The 19,226-nt window shown below is 36.3% G+C and overlaps 1 protein-coding gene across 1 annotated transcript in view; it reads left to right on the top strand.

Annotated features, from left to right (window-relative positions):
- The window catches only part of USH2A (Usher syndrome 2A (autosomal recessive, mild)), a 401,100-nt gene that overhangs the window by 58,899 nt on the left and 322,975 nt on the right, over nucleotides 1–19,226 (top strand). Inside the window, exons 11-12 of the mRNA XM_009330219.1 lie at nucleotides 10,751–10,946; nucleotides 14,212–14,853. Of these exons, the coding sequence (XP_009328494.1) occupies nucleotides 10,751–10,946; nucleotides 14,212–14,853 (838 nt within the window). The remainder of the gene's footprint in view (nucleotides 1–10,750; nucleotides 10,947–14,211; nucleotides 14,854–19,226) is intronic.

Here is a 19,226-nt window from a genome sequence, read left to right as displayed (position 1 = left end):
TTGTAATTTTTTGTCTTCTGAAGATGATACTTTTTGCCAGCATCACAAAAATGAAAATAAAACTTGAAAAACACAGATATCGTGTTAGGACTAGGTATAGGAAGTTAGGTAGTTAGGTATAAGAAAAATGAAAGCAAATGCTGATTTGCCTGTCCATTGTTTGTGGTGAAATGTTAACCTAAACCAAACAACTCTAGCTATGATTAATAATCAGAGGAAGAGTAGTTTACAGAAATCATTGCTTTATAGTGGAATATACAAGAACGTTGATCAAGCTTGACTATGAAAGTATGAATGGGGACATAAAATGGGAGAAATGGGGGCGACTGTATTGCTCAATAAAGCATCAGTTGACTGCTGCAGTAGAAGCAGAGCAGGAAGAAATGATTAACAGGCATTAAAGAATAGATTAATAAGGCTGGGGACTAAAGGCTGAAATGAATTACATGAAATAGGAAGGCATCGTTGAAGGAAGTGTTTCCAAATTTGACCTGTGGAAGATGGAATTGTAAGGAATAAGGACTCTACTCATGAAAATTAATTGTCACATCACAATGGTAATTTTCAAGGAAATATGCCAAAAATGCAGCAGAATACACTTTTACTGTTTAACTTACCATTTTCCGCAGTTCGTCAAGATTTTTTTTCTTTCTGCAAAGTGCCAGTTGTGTTACTAAGTTCCAAGAGGTATAGAGTTCCAAAAATAATCCATTGAATCACAAATTAATCTATTGAATCACACAGAAAGAATATTTACTCATCAAATGAAGTATTATTAATGTAGACAGTTTACAGGATGGGTAGAAGAGCCCACTGTAACACTGTTACTCCCATCTCAGTTCTTTGGACTGATCATGGAAACTTTATGCCTGTTCTGTTCACCTATTTCACTCTACCCTTGGTGAGAAATGCGTGTAGGTGTGTAGCGTTTCTCCCTTGCATAGGTTCTCAGTTCTCGTACATCTGTAGATCATGCCCACTTACAGATCAATGTGTAACTTCATTTGTATTCTAAAGTGCGAACTAACATATTAAAAACTTCAAAATTATAACTTTATGGCTTATCGTAATGAGTGGGATTTTAGAAGAGTGGTGTAGCAGTGCATCTATGAGCAGTTCATTAGACCTTTTTTGCAGAGAGATCTTCCCTTGAGACTGGTGGGTACAGGAGAGAGAACTGCTACAGCCTGATAAAATTTGTCCACTTCTCTGCGGGTTATTGACATATAATCAGTGTAGAAAAGATACGTGTTGGTTGCATCCTTTTTGTGAACGTATGTCGCAAAATATTTCAAACAATCAGAAAGTCCAGATGAATTGTTTGAGGTGCCTGAGTTTTATGAGAGTGAAAGAAGAATTGGCTGCCTTCTTCCCTTCTCCCTAACCATTCACACATGAGAAAATTCTGCCAGAATACTGCTGATGTGATCATTCTTGCTCTGTATGGAGAGCTGGAGATTAATTTCTTCTGGCCCTTATACCACAGTCCTTGACTCATTTTCCTGTGCTGCTTTTTACCCAGACTGCTCTACAAATGCTTACATATTCAATCAGGCACAGCAGTTTGTAGTCCTTTCATGATTCTATTATAATATGCCATATATAATGGCGTGAAAAAAAGCACTCTTTTCCAGGGCATTTGTTTCTAGGCAAAGCTGAAAGTGCTGCTATTGCTTTTACCTAGCCTTTGGAAGTACCATTCTAGTCTCAGTGAAGTGAGGCATCTTTCTGTACTCAGCTTTTGCTGATTTTTAAAAATTTCCTCTTAACATGCAAATAAATACGTATCATATACTTATTGGTGCAAAGAAGCTGTACGTTACTGCAGAGGATATTCAGAGTTGCAAAGGCTTAATTGCCTTCTGTCAAGGTGGCAGCTGTATTGTCTCATGTTGCAAGAAAACTCTTTCTAAGGCATGAAGATGAACAAAATGTTAGTAACTGTTTTCTCTGAGGAGTCAAATGAAAACAGATTCCAGTGCTACCAAGTAAGCTTTTGAACAGGCTTCAGATTTCACCTTTCTGTATGCTCCCTAAATATTGCTCTTTTGAATTTCTTCATTTTTTCCCTCGGAGTTGTGAATGTTTGATTTCATTTTTTTCATACATAATGGAAAAGCTAGCTAATAGCTGTGTATGCATATGTATTTTAAACCAAAGTAGAATCTTTATTTCTGATAATTTTACTTCTGAGTTGATAAATTCTTTGATCTAAAATTAGAATGAGCGTTCCTCTGTTCTCATTTTTCCACCTACACAGTTTTCAACCCATTTATTGTGATTGACAATAAATAAATAACTGGAATGTGTGTTACAAGGGAGAGAACATAGGTAAAGCAGTTAATTAAGGGCATTTCAGTCAACACATATCAAATAGACTAAGGAATAGAAAGGATGCAAATGTGTCAATGAAAAGCTCATGTGCATAGTAGAGTCCATAAAAAATCGAGTTATGAAACACTGTGTGTATTCTGAATCCTGGATTTCCCTTCATGGAATACCTTTAATCTTATTGCTAAAATGAAGGAAAATGAGCTTTTTGTTAAAGAACTCCATGACTTCATTTGTGGTGAGTTTGATATCATGGAAATGCTGGTTTTCTGTGATAGTTTGTCAAGTTGTTTTGGGGATTTGGTCCACTCTCACTCTTTGGAGTGTCACGGGCAGAGGGTAAACACCTCATTTTACATTTTGAGCAGAAGTAGGAGAAAGCTACTGACTTTTGAAAGTCATCATATGCAATGACAAGAAGAGATAGCAGGGGAGTGAAAAGGAACTTCATTACTGCTGCTTATTCAATTTTCAGTTCCCAAAGCTGACATACTGAGAATACTCTCAGGTATTTGGTGGTCAGACCATTAACCTATGTGTGAGCCTGCACACCTCACAGTTCTCATTTCCTAAACTGAAGAAAAGGAAAAGAAAATAGAAGTCCTCAACCCCCTTGCTGCCCGCTCCCGCTTCCTGAGATTGCGTTCACCTGGATGCTGGGGTCCTTGCCAGATTTGCATCAAGTAAGAAGGTAGTGAGAAGTATATGATTAGCATTTATATCAAAAAGGCAGAACGTCGAGATCGGTACCAATCAATTGCAAAGCCAGCAATGGCAGGATGAACAGAAAGAATTTCATGAGGGAACTAAATATACCCATGGGTCTTAAAAATGTAGGGTTTAGGGCATTGCCAGCTGGTCAAGGGAAGGTGCTTCTGTCCTCATAGAGAGTAAATAATTGAAATTAGTAATGACTCAGTCAATCGCAAAAGGGTTTTTTGTCATGTGTTTTGGGCTTCAAAACCAGAAGTTAACTTTGGTAAAAGAAACTTAGAATGTGTTAGCTTTAGTTTTTTATTTAGTAACATCAAGCCACATCTCATATTTATTCTCCGGAATTGGAGAGACTTTCTGCTTATGTTTCTGGCAGTATGTTTCTTCTATTACAGACACCAAAGAATAGCTATTTGAAATTATAGGGATATCCAAGGAGAAAAAGATGGTTTTAACTTTCAGAAAGGCTTAGGCCAGCTATTTTTTTCAGCAAATTCCATTTTATACTTTATGAATACATATGGTCAACAAGATTTTAAGTAGTCAGAAGATATATTTCTGAGACCCTGGTATGTACATGTTGAATATCTACTAAATGACAGCTATTGCTGTACCCTAAACAATAATTAAGACAATTCTTTGGAGTACGTCACCCTTTGTCCTGGGTACTTAAATGTCTTCTTAAGTCCTTATATCAGTTTAGTAACTGGACATTGGGAGGGTTCCTGAACAGGCTCCTCTTTGAATTTGTGATTCTAGATGTGATGAGTTAGATTAAAGTGTCCCCCAGTTAAAGAATGGTATCACTACGGTCTAAAGCAGTGTGAACTGCTCGGTATATCTAAAATTCAGAAATCTCAAGTAGTCTGCTTCCTGATTAAGGACAATGATGCTATAGCTGTGATTTGTGCAGGAGGAAATTGCTTGCATACTTTTTATAACCGTTTATATTCAGGAATATGGGACTAATGTGTATTTCATACGTAAATTATAAATGACACAAGGGATACAGGCCAACTCGGCATCAGTGATTTTCTGTATCAAATAACAATTGTAATTATGAGGTCCCAAGATACACCACCACTTGGTAGTAATGCTCAGCTAGACTCATTTTCGTAGTGAACAATCTAGACAGATATTTTTCCAGAAGTGATTTAGTACCAAGATGGTCATGTTAATAGACGGGCTGTTTCTGTCTGCTTGCTGCTTGGGTCAGAACCAGGCCTCTCAGGCATAAGCAACAGGAGAACACATTGCTTTCTGCTCTTCTACAACCAGCGTAATTAAAGTCTATTTCTTTAAATGACAGATAGCATTTGGATCGGGGGGAGGAGGGGAGGGTTCAGTAATATCTCCAGTGCACAACTGGTGAAATCCTGGTTAACAAAACCTTTAAATATTAATTACTACCAGTATTTTCAATGATGACGTTGTTTCCGGAGTAAGCTAGATTTACAGAAATAATAATAGTAATAACAAAACCAACCACTTTGCTTCATAATTCACTTAGGTTTTTATGTAGTTATGGAAATGGTTTGTTCTACCCATTTTGATGTAGATTTCCATATTCTAACCGGTGGTACACCTATTTCTGCAGCCTTATAGATATTTGTCAGCTTGTACAACTTCTTTGTAACAGTATCCATTGCCAAGCATTGCACAGTGCTTCTGGGTTATTTTGGTGCTTCTCTGTCTGTATAGAGAAACTAAAGATATTCTTTTTCTTTATTTCCCATTTTTAAAGCCAAATTTTCCCCAAATTAAGCCCAATTATTCGTTTCTTTCCTAAATTCATGCAGTAACCAATTTTCTTATGAACTTGAGAGTGCATATGTACCTTAATTTTGCTTTTCTTTTAGCTAAAATTCCAGTTCTTTAAAACTTTTTTTATTGCTTTTTACTGTACTTTTTCTAATTTGTGTTGTACCTTTCAACCATTTGAGCTGAAGCTTTACCTTTCCTTCTCATGTCTTAAATATGAGATTCCTTTTTAGTACATCACAGAATTATACCACTCCAGAAAAGGTAAATGTCATATTGTTCATATTTAATTTGTGGAGGCCCAGTATCACTTCCAGGTTATTTTCTGCATTATTGATTCTTCACAATTTTTCTTTATTCCACATTTGATGTCTCCTTGCTGTGTGTTGTGTTTTGAACTTCTGCGTTTACTTCTCCTTTACTGATTTTAGAATATTTGCACAAAGAGTAAGTGCAGTGTTGAAAATCAACCCGCTGAGGGTGATCCCAAGCACAGCAGTGCCCACCCCGACCAGGGCACAGTCCCACAGCGTCAAAACATGGCCAGGTGCTCATAACAGAGTCCATTGACAACCCCAGACAAGGCAAGTCCAAAATCAGGTCCAGGGTCCATCCAGGGAGTCCAGTCTGGAGCCAGCAGGAGATGAGGCTGAAGACATGGCTGCAGCCTACGTCCAAGGGATCTCTCCAGGAGGCAGGGGACAGGCACAACTGCAGCATAGCCCAGGCGAGGTGCGGATGCCCAGACTGGAGCTTATCTGGAGCTCCTGGGCTGTGGGTAGAGGGTGTGAGTGGAGGCCCCAGGTGAGGCTGCTCAGGGCCATTAAGGCTGGTTGGTGCCCTCAGGGTCATGATGGTGCTGGCTGTGCATCCTGAGCTGGGGTGATCTGTGAGGCTTGTAAGCCGATCCTCTCTTTTGTCTTCAGAGTCTGCTACTGAAAATATTGAAGAGCTTAGCATCCAGGGCAGGCAATTACAGAACCCTACGAACCTTTCCAGTTTTATAAGTACTTTTAACTGTTTTTTTCTCCCTCCATCTACTATTTTTATCTGGAACGTATTTCTCAACTTTTTCTCTAAAATTCTGCACAGCTACTTGAAGCGTATGCAGTATATGAAGGATAAAAACTGTGTAATATGGGGTACATTACGGTCGCATATTTTCCCTTAGCTGATATTCATGTCTCTTATAATGCCATGCTAACTATGGAAGGCAGGGGTAAAGTGGAGTTATATAATTGAATTTGTTATTCTGTATTCCAGAGGCTAAACTTCAACAGATATCTTTCATCTGGATATCCTATATTGACACAATATGGCTGAAGAAGCAGAATAGAAAGGTTTCTAGTCACTTATAGCTAAGACAAAAACAAAAGTCATTTGTGAATACCATCAGAGGCTCCTTTTTGTCTTGTCTGTAGAATGTCTTTTCTCTGCTTGACTTTTTTTTCACAAGGCTTTGAAATCAGTCTTATGGAAGAATGTCAGTGGATTATTTACAGATCCTCTAATCTGGTACTTAGAAACCTATTTTCAGATCTATTAAGAAGCAGTCTGATAAGCCTCCCTCTCTAACAAAACCTTTTGTTTCCTATCCCTTCCTCTAACTGCCATGAAAGACTTTCATTCTTTTTAGAACCAGGAAACCAGTTGCCACTTGTATTGATTACAGATGGAAAACTCTTTTCTATGTGACAGCAAGGTAGGAGGAAATTTATATAGGGAGATCTCCAAATGGTTTAATTGGCTGGTTCCTGGAGAAAATCTGAATTTGGCCAATTTCTCCCTCATTCTGAAGAGTTATATTTATTCTTCTGGCATAATTTTTTACCCTATTAAGAGAAAGTTTGGGGACATAAATTTTCTGCAACTGAATGGGATGGAAATTACTGCTTCTTGTAATAGCTTGATGCTTAAAATTATGCTGAAGATACTCTAAAATCAGTAAAGGAGAAGTAAATGCAGAAGTTCAAAACACAACACATAGCAAGGAGACATCAAATGTGAAATAAAGAAAAATTGTGAAGAATCAATAATGCAGAAAAAAGATTGCTACACAATCTTAGCACTCAGTAATCTATACGTTTCACTTGTATCAGGAAACGGCTATCATCTGCTCACAGTTAGACTTGGTTTTCCATGTATTTATGATAAGAACAGCCAGACTGGATGAAATGAGACTTTCATCTAGCACAGTATCCTCTCTGATAGTTACCAGAAGCTGGTGTTAAGAAGAATGATCCTTCTGTGATATACTTTTCTAGATTCCAGTTATTTATGGTTTTGGGACTACCTGAGCCGAGCTCAGGGGTTTCGTCTGAGTTGTCATGTTTGGTGTCCACATACAGAATTAACCTAACACATTTTTCTAATGCACCTCAAAAAAAAAAGTGTTTTTCTATACACATGAAGTGTATAGAAAAAGTACTTTTTCATTCTTTTAAGTTTGCTTTCTGATAATTTCCTGGGTGTTGTCTCCTTCTTATATTGTGAGAAATAATGAATATTCATTCTGTAAGCCATTCATGATTTTATACACATGTATTCCCTTCATCTTAGTCATCTCTTTCCAAACTGAAAAGTCTTTTTTTTAGTCTCTTTTCATCTGTATCTTTGCTTATTTTACTCACTCTGTGACCTCTTTTTTTTTAGAGGGTAAACAAATATACAAATTGTGCAAAATGTTTATACACAATGGATTTTTATGACAGAATGACATTTTCTGTATAATTTTCTGTTCTTTTCCTAATAATTCCAGTATTCCTATTGCCTTTTTAACTGCCTCAGAGCTTTCAAATGGTTTTTAGGGTGAATGGAGCAGTTTTAACAACTCCTTTCTTGAGTGATGATAGCTGATTTTGGACTCATCACTGTCTACCTGTAGTCAGCACTGGTTTTCCCCAGGCGTTGAGTTTGTACTACTTGATGTAGAAATTAATTTGACTTTTTGATCATCCATTTGGTTCAGTACGTGCAATATTTCCAGATGTTGCTGACTTAAAGAAATGCAGTAGAATCATGAAGCATGATTTTTCTTTGCAAAAACGTACCAATCTTTTCCAATATATCAAAGTCATGTTTTCATTTCTATTAATTCGCTCTGTACAGAAAAAGGCTCCTGTAGATCTCAGAAGCTTCCTTACAGCCTTTTAAGGAGATTGATGTAACTTTTATAATTTTATTCCTCTTTTACTGAGGTTGATTTAAGCAATTAATAACTCAGTAATTTTATATTTCAGTTCATCTAGAACTCTTGACTCGTGCAGTGACTTTTCAACTGATGAGATTTTGCTAAAACCTTTTCCTTCTGACACTTTGGTTTGAAACCAGTCTTGAAAATCATTCCTAATATTGGATGGTAACACCTCTTTCATAGTGAACAGCTGTGAAATACTTTCTTTGCAATCTCTGTTGTGGTTTTATCTTTCCTGAATGCTACACAGAATCATAGAAGCAATCATGCTAATGACCATTAGTTGGTCATTTGCTCCAGCTCAAAGTAGGATTGTTGTCAGCGCTAGATCCAGTCAGTCATGATTTTGTCTGGATGAGTCTCGATACCTCTGGGGATGGAGATTCCACATTCCCTCTGGGCAACCTGTTACTGATGCTGCACTTCCCTCTTGGTGAAAAGTTCTGATGTCCAATCCCAATCTGCTAATCATACCACTTAATTATTTACTGCCCTCACTGATTCTCTGGTAGTCTTCCTTTGTTTCTGACATTTGAAAAATATTTTGTTTTCCTTCATGCCTTAAGCATATTGCTCATTGAAAGCTGATTTTTGTATTGCCTTATTCTGGAAAGCTGCCTAGGTCTCTTCCAACCTTAATGATTCTATGATTCTATGATTCTAAAATTTAGTGGTGGTTATCCTCTCTTATTTAACTTCCTTATTTTAATACGCTTTTTGAAGATGACTTTTTGCCTGTAATGCTTTCCTTCATGTGGTAGCTTTTGGAGTAACTTTAAAGCCTTTTTGGGTATGAGTTACATGTTTGAGTGCTAATAACGTATCTTTATACAATACTTGCTATTCTGTAATCTGAGTATTCTATGATCGCTAACACAAAATGTTTCTTTTACAGTTATGTGTTAAAGGAGGTATTTTTCTTCATTTAGGATTAAACTCAGAGTTGCTTTTCACATGTGAGTTCTCTGATGAATGGCTGTGATGCATGACTGGGTCTCTTATAATAAACTAAATATCTAGATCAAATCCAGTCTAAAAGGGAGTAACTTGAAAATCCTTGTCGCTGTGTTTTCTGCTATTGTGGTCTCTTAACTCTTAGCTTTTTGTACTTGCTGTTGTCTTGCCTTTTGTTTATAAAATATTGTTTTCTTCCCTTTTTAATATCGTCATCTTCCTGAAAAATGTGGCTGATACATCAGTAATAGACCTCTATCATAAAGCATATTGAAGAGGTTTTACTGGACTACAGAATCCTTTTATGAGGAAGGGGTAGGAATACACGCTTCTCTAACTTTCATTCAGTGTTTTCTGCACTGAGAATTTACTATTAGATGTTGAAATACTCTTTTTTATCTTGTATTAATAAAGCTTAGAGCTTCATTGGAGATTGGAGGGTGTGATAATAACATTTATTTTAAGTGGAACTTCCAACTAGCTTTGTCTCTAATGCCACAGGACTCTCCTGTTGTTTCAGCTTTTCCTGACTTATAGGTTTAAGATGAAAAAGGCAATTGTTAAGAGAAATTTTTGTTCTGGTAGCTAATTAAAAGCAAAGTACATTGAACTACAGCTGTTGATATTGTAGATGAATAATAACTAGTTTTGAATCACTGTACTTACATTTACTTTGTAAATATTTGCACTGAAAAAAATACACTGACCCAAAGAAAATTACTTATAACACAGAGTTGAATTGTTTGCTGCCATCTCTGCATTCCCAAGAACACTTGTGTTAGAAAAGTTAGTTTTTGTTTTTGATTATGAATTCTAAACCTTTTGCCAACTCATCTCCTGCATCTCTGTGTTGCTTTCACTGCCTGTTCTCATCTATGTTGTGTATCGACTGATGTCTTCCATTCGTTTCCCCATCCCTGTGCCATTGCCCTTTCCCTGTGGTCAGTTTTTCCACCATATTGGAAAGTGATGAATCTAGAGATTGTTTGGGGTTTTTTTCTGGCTTTCAGAGGTTTGAAATTGAGATAGTTTTCCAGGAGCCTTTTAATCTTGCACAAGATGTGAGACAAATACTCCCAGATCATGGCCCAGGCATAACAAAGGATGCCTTGGCTCCTTCCAAATAGTGATGCTGCCCATTTAGGGAGTAGGAGAGGACCTTTATATCCCACCACTGAAGTGTAACGCTTGGATCCCAGCTGAACCAAGAAAAGAGGGAGAGTTTCAGATACTGAGCTGTTGGGTCACATCCTTCTGTAAAGGAAGAGAAAATTTATCTTAGATGAGTAATCAGAAAGGAAATCTTTCAACTTTGCTTCGTTCTTACTTAACTAACACTTTCACTAGAATAAATAAGCGTATTGTCTGAACAAAAAAAAATGCAGAACTTGACCTTTGAAAATGATAGTGTTTTGCAGTAACTGTGATTCAAAAAAGTACTGTTTGTTTTAATAGAAGTCACTATTTATACAATGCAATTTTGTAATTATTCTTTGCAGTTTTCTCTGTCCAGATGGTAAATACTGCCACATTGTTTACTCAATTCTTTTTTCCTTCTGTTTTGAAAGAACAGGACTTTTAAACGCTATTTAAAAATTGAATAGTTACACTGTTTAATATTTCTGTTGTTTTCTCTCTCTCAACAAATTAAAAAAGTATGTGTTACGCAGGCTTATTTCTTTCTGTTCCATTTAAAGTTTTCTCCTCCCCAACTCATACTCCCATTCTTGTTGCTAATGAATGTATCATCTAAAAATAGACATGTTCATCATTCTATAATATTTTGTATCTTTCTAGATTGGAGGCCAGTGTAATTGTAAGAGACATGTGTCTGGCAGACAATGCAATCAGTGCCAGGAAGGATTCTACAATCTACAACAGTCAAACCCTGATGGCTGCAGTCCCTGTAACTGCAATACCTCTGGGACAGTCAATGGAGATATTACCTGTCACCAAAATTCAGGCCAGTGCAAGTGCAAAGCAAATGTTATTGGTATGTGTAATGCAAGAGTTTGGAGCCATTTTTCTTGTTATCTCTGGAAAAAAAACACACTTGATTTCTAAATGAAAAGTATAGTAAACTTCTTTGCTGAAGGCAGATTACAAAAATGAATGAAATTAACTGTTGAAAAATTATTAATTTAATAATTCTATCAAACTACAGCTTGAAGCTTAGTTTAATCAACCCTTTAGAAGTTTCTTTATGGCATAGCTACATTAGCTTACATAGCTCCATACTAATAAGTCGCAGAAATAATGTAATTTGCTTACCGCATAGATGTTTCTTTTAGGAAATTAACACTTTTTGAAAATGTTTTATACTTAATGAGTTCTAAGCAAATCGTTTCCATGCTAGTTTTCTTAATAGACCAAAATAAATGGATTTTCTTCTCAAAATATTCTGTGCTACAGGGTCCTTTGTGATAAATCTATCAATTTTTTTCTATTATATTTCTTTGAACTGTTCCTATGAAATGCAAAATAAGTCAACATAATTCCACAGATCATGTACATAGCTAGGGTTAGTTATCAAGGGCCACATAATTTTAATTTTGTAATTCAATGCCAAGCTGATTATAATAAACTGCTACCTTCTGTGTTATTTATCATTTTTTTTACAAGACGTGCTTTTTTGTTTGTTACTCCCACAGGTATTTTTCAGAAATTAGATTTGATTATAGCAATTTATTACTTCCAGCATATTTGAGGGGAGCCACAGCCACATAAGGACAAAATTTATCAAGTGCCCAAAATACACAGTATATATAATACACTTTGAAATGTTGATGTATGGGAATATTATGCAAGGAGAATTTCCTGATAAAGTGAGCCTTGCGTGGTAACTGTACATGTCTCAGACTATACATATGTCTCAAAAATAAGAGAGATCCTTTTCTGCTTTGTTATTAACACAATTAGTAATCTATTTTTTCTTTAGCTAACCATGGTTGTGGGTTGTATTAACAATGTTCGAGTATATGTTAATTTATAAGTCTCACTGACTTGTGAATATTGACTTATTTGTAATATTGTGAGTCTTTGTTTCTTCTTTCTTCTGATTTCCAAAAGCGAATACAAAATAACAACAAATAATGAAAATAACTCTAAACAGACATAAGCCTGAACAGTTTCTGTCCTCTTTCCTGTGGAATGCCAAGTACCTGTGTTTTCCATACGATAAAAAGGGTGCTAAGAGTAAAAAGTAACCTCTGTGCATCTTAAACTCACGCTCTACATTTGATCAGAAGGATTCAGAGCATTCTTAGTTATATATTCCTTGCCTACATTTCACGTTTGCATCTGTGAAAACCTTTCTTAACTCAGTGGGAGTTCAGTATACAAGAAATGCACAGTCTGGTTCTCATGTATTTGATTATCTACATATTATTTTAAATCTTTTCTCCCTTTGAAAACAATAAGAATTATTTTTATTTCCACTGAAATAGTAATACAAAAAATGTGTCAATCTATGTTTTCTGCAAATTTATCTGTAACTATGGTGGGGGGCTGTAGTTACGCAAGTGTTTGTTCGCAGGATGAAGACCTAATTCTTTCCAGACTGGATTATCTTTTTTGTTTTCCAAACCAATTGTAAATAAGCTTCTGTATATTGGAATGTGTGCAGCAAACTTTAACAAAGAGCTTTGGATTTCTAAATTGGTTTTTAGAGCAATCTGTCTATTGCCATTTTATCTATTTAAACAAACACGGTAACGGAAAAATGCAACTACGGACTGCGGTGTTATGAAACATGAACTGTTAGAGTTAACACAACTGTTAAATCTTACTAATGATTCTATCACCAGTAAAATACATTAGCACCAATAATTTTATTAAAGTAGGTCATTCATCTAGAATAAAAAGGTAGAAGAATGTGAATTAAATGCCAAGCGTGCTAACTCCCCTGTACTTGTTAACATTGAATGTGATGCCCTGTAGGCCTTCCTCAGTATCGTTAGGAATAGATTACCTGTCAGGAATATGTATGGCATATTCAAATAAGCACTGCGCATATTTTTAAAACTGATATGATATGAATCCATGTAGACCAATTTTAATAGTTCAAAATGAGTCATAATTCTTGTTAACAATACAGTTATTTTTAAAATTTGCAGCAATAGTGGTCCTTTTTTATTTTCCTTATTGAAATTAAATGATATGCCTTAGGTGAGTCATTCATCACTGTTAAAGGAACTTGCCTTCTGTTGGAGTTTTTGAGTTTTTATCCATATGTATAATGCATTTCCTACCATTTTTAGTTTTATTTTTCAACATGTAAGTTGCTAGATGTATTTTTGTGTGGTTTTGTATTTTCTTAAATGATGACAATATTTTGCTAGAACAATGTATTTATATTTTTCTGTATGCAACAATTAAGTGCTGGCTTCATAGTGAAGGATTTTCCCATTGCAAGGGAAAATAAATAACTGTGAATTTGCATTTTTCATATAATAATCTAGTTTGCTTTCTTGTAATGTACATTTTATAAACTAAAATACAAATGCCATCCCTTGGGGCAGGGATAAAGCAAGCGATGACTTTCAAAACAAAGCTAATAGAACTACAGGTTGAAGTATGAAGGAAACAGTTTAGATTTTAATGTACTGCAGGAGTTAACTAAATCATACATTTAGATAAAAATATTTCATTTTGGATTATGGAAAACATTTTCTGCTTTCAGTGAGGGCTAACAATAAACACTAACATAAATGTAATCAATGTTAAAAGTTACAGTGTTTGGTAAGTAATTTATCGTAATTAGTCTAACTTGTGTTGTCCTAGAGTATATTTAATATTTTAATATAATATATAAATCTGTTATCAGAACAGACTGAGAGCCCAGTGCAATTCCCTCTATATTGCATTTCTACAATACAGGGTGAAGAGTTCATGTAAGCATTGATTGTGCAACAGGTCCTGTTCTGGGGGACAAAGAAATTAATTCTGGTTTGTCTTAGAAATGTTCCAAAGAATCTCTCGCAGAAGTATCTTAAGTTGTATTGAGAAGCCAGCAGAAACACATCGCTTCTGAAACAAATTGGAAAAGTAAACAGATTTTTGGGATGCCACTGTTATTCAATTGATTTGTGCAGCCCTGTCATTCCTGTTAATTATGCTGGTGAAGAATATTAGTCCTTTCCTTTCTTTTTTTTTTTTTTTTTTTTTCCCCTCTCCCAAGTGTGGTATACTTATCCTTTTTTAAAATTGAAATGAATAGCTTTTCAGCTTTTTTTTATTAATACCTTTCCTCTTTCCAGGTCTTAGGTGTGATAGTTGCAATTTTGGATTTAAAGCTCTCAGATATTCTAATGAAGATGGATGTGAGCCTTGTTGGTGCAACAGCCATGGCTCAGTGAACCAATTCTGCAACCCTCTCTCCGGGCAGTGCAATTGTAAAGAACGAGTGAAAGGGCTTCGCTGTGACACCTGCATGGACAACTTTTATGGGCTGGATGTGACTGGTTGTAAGGCTTGTGAATGTAACGTTGCAGGGTCGTTTTCTGGAACTGTGTGTGATGCGAAGACAGGGCAATGTGCATGTAAACCAAATATTGGAGGAAGACAATGCGACGAATGCCTAGATGGCTACCACAAAGTACAGGAAAATCATTCCTTTGTTTGTCTGCCATGTAACTGTGATAAGGCAGGTACAGTAAATGGCTCTCTGCTTTGTGACAAATCAACAGGACAGTGTCCTTGTAAAGCTGGTGTAACTGGCCTTCAGTGCAGTCAGTGCCTGCTTCATAGGTACAACCTCAGCATGAGCAACCTCCTCGGCTGCCAGCGTTGTGACTGTGACGCTCTGGGCACATTGGCAGGAACAGTTTGTGACCACGTTTCTGGACAGTGCGTCTGTTTGCCTCAGCGTCAGGGGAGAAGGTGTGATGAGTGTAAACCAGGTAAGAAAATTGGAAGACAATCTATTCAATGTAGTAAGTTTTGCTTTGTTGGGTATCATCATAGTTCCTACAGTTTTCAGTATGTGTTTAGACAACTTCATGTCTGATGTGCCTCTGACTTATGTTGTTAATTATTTTTCCATTTCTTCCTAACTGTGTGAGTGAGAAGGAAGTATTAACATCCTGATCACCATCAAATACTTATTGTGTTGCCAGAGGTTGTATAATTTGTGTTATTACTGCAGTTTCAATATGTCCAAAATAAGGTTAGGCCTAGTTCTTCTAGATACTGAGAAAATACACAAATTGTCATGGCCCGTTCACTGAATAAGAGGTAAACTAGCATAGTTTGATGAACAGCAGCTATCCGCATAATGAAAAATGTGGATTTGGAAGGCAGAGTAAAAGCTCTTCAGGAAGGGCGCTTCATGCATAAAGCTGAGCGTGGCGGGAGGTAGAGAGACGGTTGCTTAAACTTTGAGGCTGGCAAACATGCCACTTAAAAAGCATTCACCTGCCTTGCTGTGTTGAGGACGTGCTGGCTTTCACAAGGACTGCTTACAGTTTGGCCCTATGAGTAGATGATACCGCAGTTGCTACGTTATCTGTTCAACAGATTTTGTACCATATTACGGTAAACAGAGTTTAAATGTTCATTATAAGTGGGAAGCTCTGTAGTTATATTTTAATGTTTTTGTTTTAAAAAGTAGGTGGGTAAAGTGAAACCATAGATAATATTAACCTGCCTTTAGTAATAATATTAAACAGATAGGTTTAGTTCAAGTTAAATACATATGCAATTTCTTAAAGTAGCAGGTCACGTTAAAAGGTATATTATAGCTCCATTGGTTTTAATATGCCATTCAATAATTTGAACAGAGGTTAAAAAAGCTGCTTAACCTCCATTAAGTATTTTTAAAAATACTTTCATTTAAATTATTTTAGGTACATGTACTAATAAATAAGGCAGCGTTCTGTTTTTCTTAGTTCCTCCTCCAGTGCTATTTGACCTGCTAACCCTCTACAGCAGCCACTTAATCAGAGATCGGCAGAGGAGTGATGTCAAGGCTTCCTGAGTCAGTGACCACCCTTGTCCTTGAAAAAGAAAGGCCAGGGTTTATGCAGAACTAAATGGTTTAAAAAGGTTTAATTGATAGTATGAACAGGCTGGTTTGTAGAAAAGCTTACATGGCACTCAAAGGAATACTTCCACAATAGTTCCTGTTAAAAAAAACCAACAAACTTGCTGTAAGAATTAGTTTTAAAATTTTCTACATAATAAGTATAAGCATGTATGTGCTGAACACTGAGCTGTCTTCTGCAGGTGAAAGCGTAAGTCCTTATCATTGTAAAAGCATTGTATTACTCTCCAGTGTAGCACAGCATACTACGGTATTTTCACTGACGTTTTAGCATTGATCCCAGTGTGAGCTCATTTAGACACTTAATATAGCTAACTTTTATGTAAATATTCTTTGTTACTATGTTCCAAAGGAGAATTTTCTATAAAACAGGGGTGAGTATAACCTGCTAGCAATACTGGTATTAAGTTGTAGAAGTATGGCATAGTTTAATTGAGTTCAAGTATTCTAAACATGTCCTATGGCTTTGCCTTGGGACAAAGATGAGAAAACGTACTCCAAGTGTATATGTAGCCAACACAGCCCAATTAAAAGCACACAATTAATTAGTTAAAACTGGTAGCCCTAAAAACATACTGAGGACTTCTTAGGCTGTTGGGATGTTTCAACTCTGGTCCGAGTTTCCTTAGTGGAATACAGGTCATATGTCTTTTTTTTTTTTTTAATTCTGTGCAATTACAAGTCTGTTATAGTTAGTAGTATTTAAAATAATGTCCCATTGTAGCACGTCTTCTATGTGCTTTGATAAAATTCAAGAGGTTTCCAAGAGTTACCAAAATCTTAATGCAGGAAGAGTTGCCAATGGAGAAAAATTCAGACTGGATGTGACTTTATTATTTTATCATGAGACTTTTTTGTTTTTAAACAACTCTTTCCAGAGCATTCAGCCATGTGTTTCATCTATTAGGCTGTATCCGTTACCTGCTGTCTTCCAGTTTGTTGTCATACAAGTAATGTTTTTGGTAGATTTCTGTACATTAAATTTTTTTTTTAAACCAGTGGTGTATGCAAAGAGAGGAACACTTGATTCTAACATGAAACCAAATGAAAGAGCAATTTTACCTTGTGTATAAGCTTGCTTTTGAGATATCCTAGGTTGCAGTGGCAGAAAACGGATCTTTCCTGCCCCCAAATAGTCGTGAACAGTTTGTCCCTGCCTCATTCCGGGACTGTGGTGCCACACCAACTGGGTTTTGTGCCATACAAATCCTGTTCATCATAGGTCTTGGATCCCGTTATGAGAGCAGCAAAGCTGTGTGTTGGGGGGGAAAGGCATTTTGCAAGTTTTTTACTCGGTGACCACAGCTTTTCATGGAGCGGTACGTAGTACAGAGAAGATGTAAGCCAGCATGTAGGATGTGTGGCCAGGCACCGATACTGAGGGTTTTTTGTATGTACTACCTCTCTTCTGGGCCAGAAAAATGTGAAATATGTTGTGACAACATTGTCAGTGTTGTTAATTGTGCATTTTGAAGCACAGACTGTGGTTAAGAACTGAGCATTACCGCCATAGTTGGTAGGCATGTAAAAGTGCTAAGAATTGTTCGGGTGTTCCTTTTTCATGAGATATACAGTGGGAGAAATAATAAGAGTATGATTAAACAAGGAAGCTGAATACTTTGCTATGACTTTCATTCTTCCTTTTGAAGAGTATGTTTGATTGACAAATGTGATCAGTTATGGTTGAATTGGAAAAAAATCTGAAAAAGAATAAGCATAATACTAGTTATATACTTAGATCTTGTAGAGATTTGCAGTCGCTGTCTTAAAATTGGAAATTGGCTTTATTATACAACAGTGGATCCTTCATAAAGCAACTTTTATGAGCCCTTCTAACCTTGCTGTAAATTAAGCTTGCATTAAGTTGTTTCTTACTCTTTCCTGCCAAATTCTAGGTGGTGGAAGTAAATAATAATAATGGTTATGACAAACAATATGAATTTTTAATCCAGTATCTCTTCTCTTTTTGTCTACATTTAATCACATTAATTTACCTGTAAATTAGTTGAGAGAAGGACTTTCTTCCATCTTCCTATCTCTCACTTTTACTTTTAAAAAAAATTTACTTTTATTTGCTACTTTTGCAAAAAATATTGTGGTAGGATCCAGAACCTTGGTTAAACTTTTAGAGCATTTCTAAAAGATTACTATCAAAAATAGCGTACCAAATCCTTCACTGCTCTACAGTGAAGGTATAGGCGATATGACATTAGGAGAGCCAGGATGTTTAACATTATGATATAGATTCTTTATAATTACGAATTTCTCTGCTATGACAAAACCAATATATTCTATAGTGATCAATCCTGCTCAGCAGAAATGAATTTCTTTACTAGATGTGCTTATTTACCCACTATAGTCCTTTCTTAGACATTAGTTTCATGCAAAATTTCTGATGGACAAGGATCTATTGTAGCCTGAGTGCTTATCATTTACTGCAACTATAAACTGGGTCCTGAAGAAGTGCTTTGACCTTCTGCAGGAGTCCAGGCTTAAACTTGTTTCCTATCTTCCTGTTAACGTTCTTTGAGTGGAGTTGTTCATTGTGCTCAGGAGTGACATTGCTGGGAAATGGTCTTCTCTATTTATGCACAGGATGGGCACTGTACAGCGCAGACAACTGCAGTATGAGATAATGCATGCTGCCTCACTAATAACTTCAACCTATTCAGTCTCTGTGGTGGCTCAGTTCGGAGCCTCTCTGGAATAAAGTGCCAACAGCATGGTTTTTTATGATGCGAATGGATGTTAACTGGAGACTGATATCACTTCACTGTCCACTTGAGATTTATCTCACTGAGGACCAGAGGCTAAACTTGAACAAAGATTTGAGCAGTAAAATTCTAATGTTTTCAATTTGTTTAGTTCCTCTGCTATTTGGATATGAGCTCACAGCGCAACACTGCTGCGAAGACAGAGAATACCACCCTAGGGGTGTATATATAAAGCTATCTCTTGTAAGACAAAATAAATAATAAGGCCTCGGGTGATATGACATGTTACAATACAATTTTGGGCTCTTTATTATAAAGCAGGACATCAGAAAGTTGTTGGACAGCAAAAAAGATTCGGTAACTGAGAACATGATTAAGAAGAAACTGACTGAGCTGGAGAGAGGGGGAAGGTGTCAGAGAAGTCTGTGCAAATACTGCATATCTGAGTAACGTTTGAAATTATTCTGTTGAAGTTGCGCAATAATAATTAATAGCAACCAGCTGACAGAGATAGAAA

This window comes from Pygoscelis adeliae, unplaced genomic scaffold (genome assembly GCF_000699105.1).
Source record: "Pygoscelis adeliae isolate BGI_AS28 unplaced genomic scaffold, ASM69910v1 Scaffold308, whole genome shotgun sequence".
Classification (NCBI taxonomy): Eukaryota; Metazoa; Chordata; class Aves; order Sphenisciformes; family Spheniscidae; genus Pygoscelis; species Pygoscelis adeliae.
Note: the sequence above shows the minus strand (reverse complement) of the source record. Positions and strands in the feature narration are given on the sequence as shown.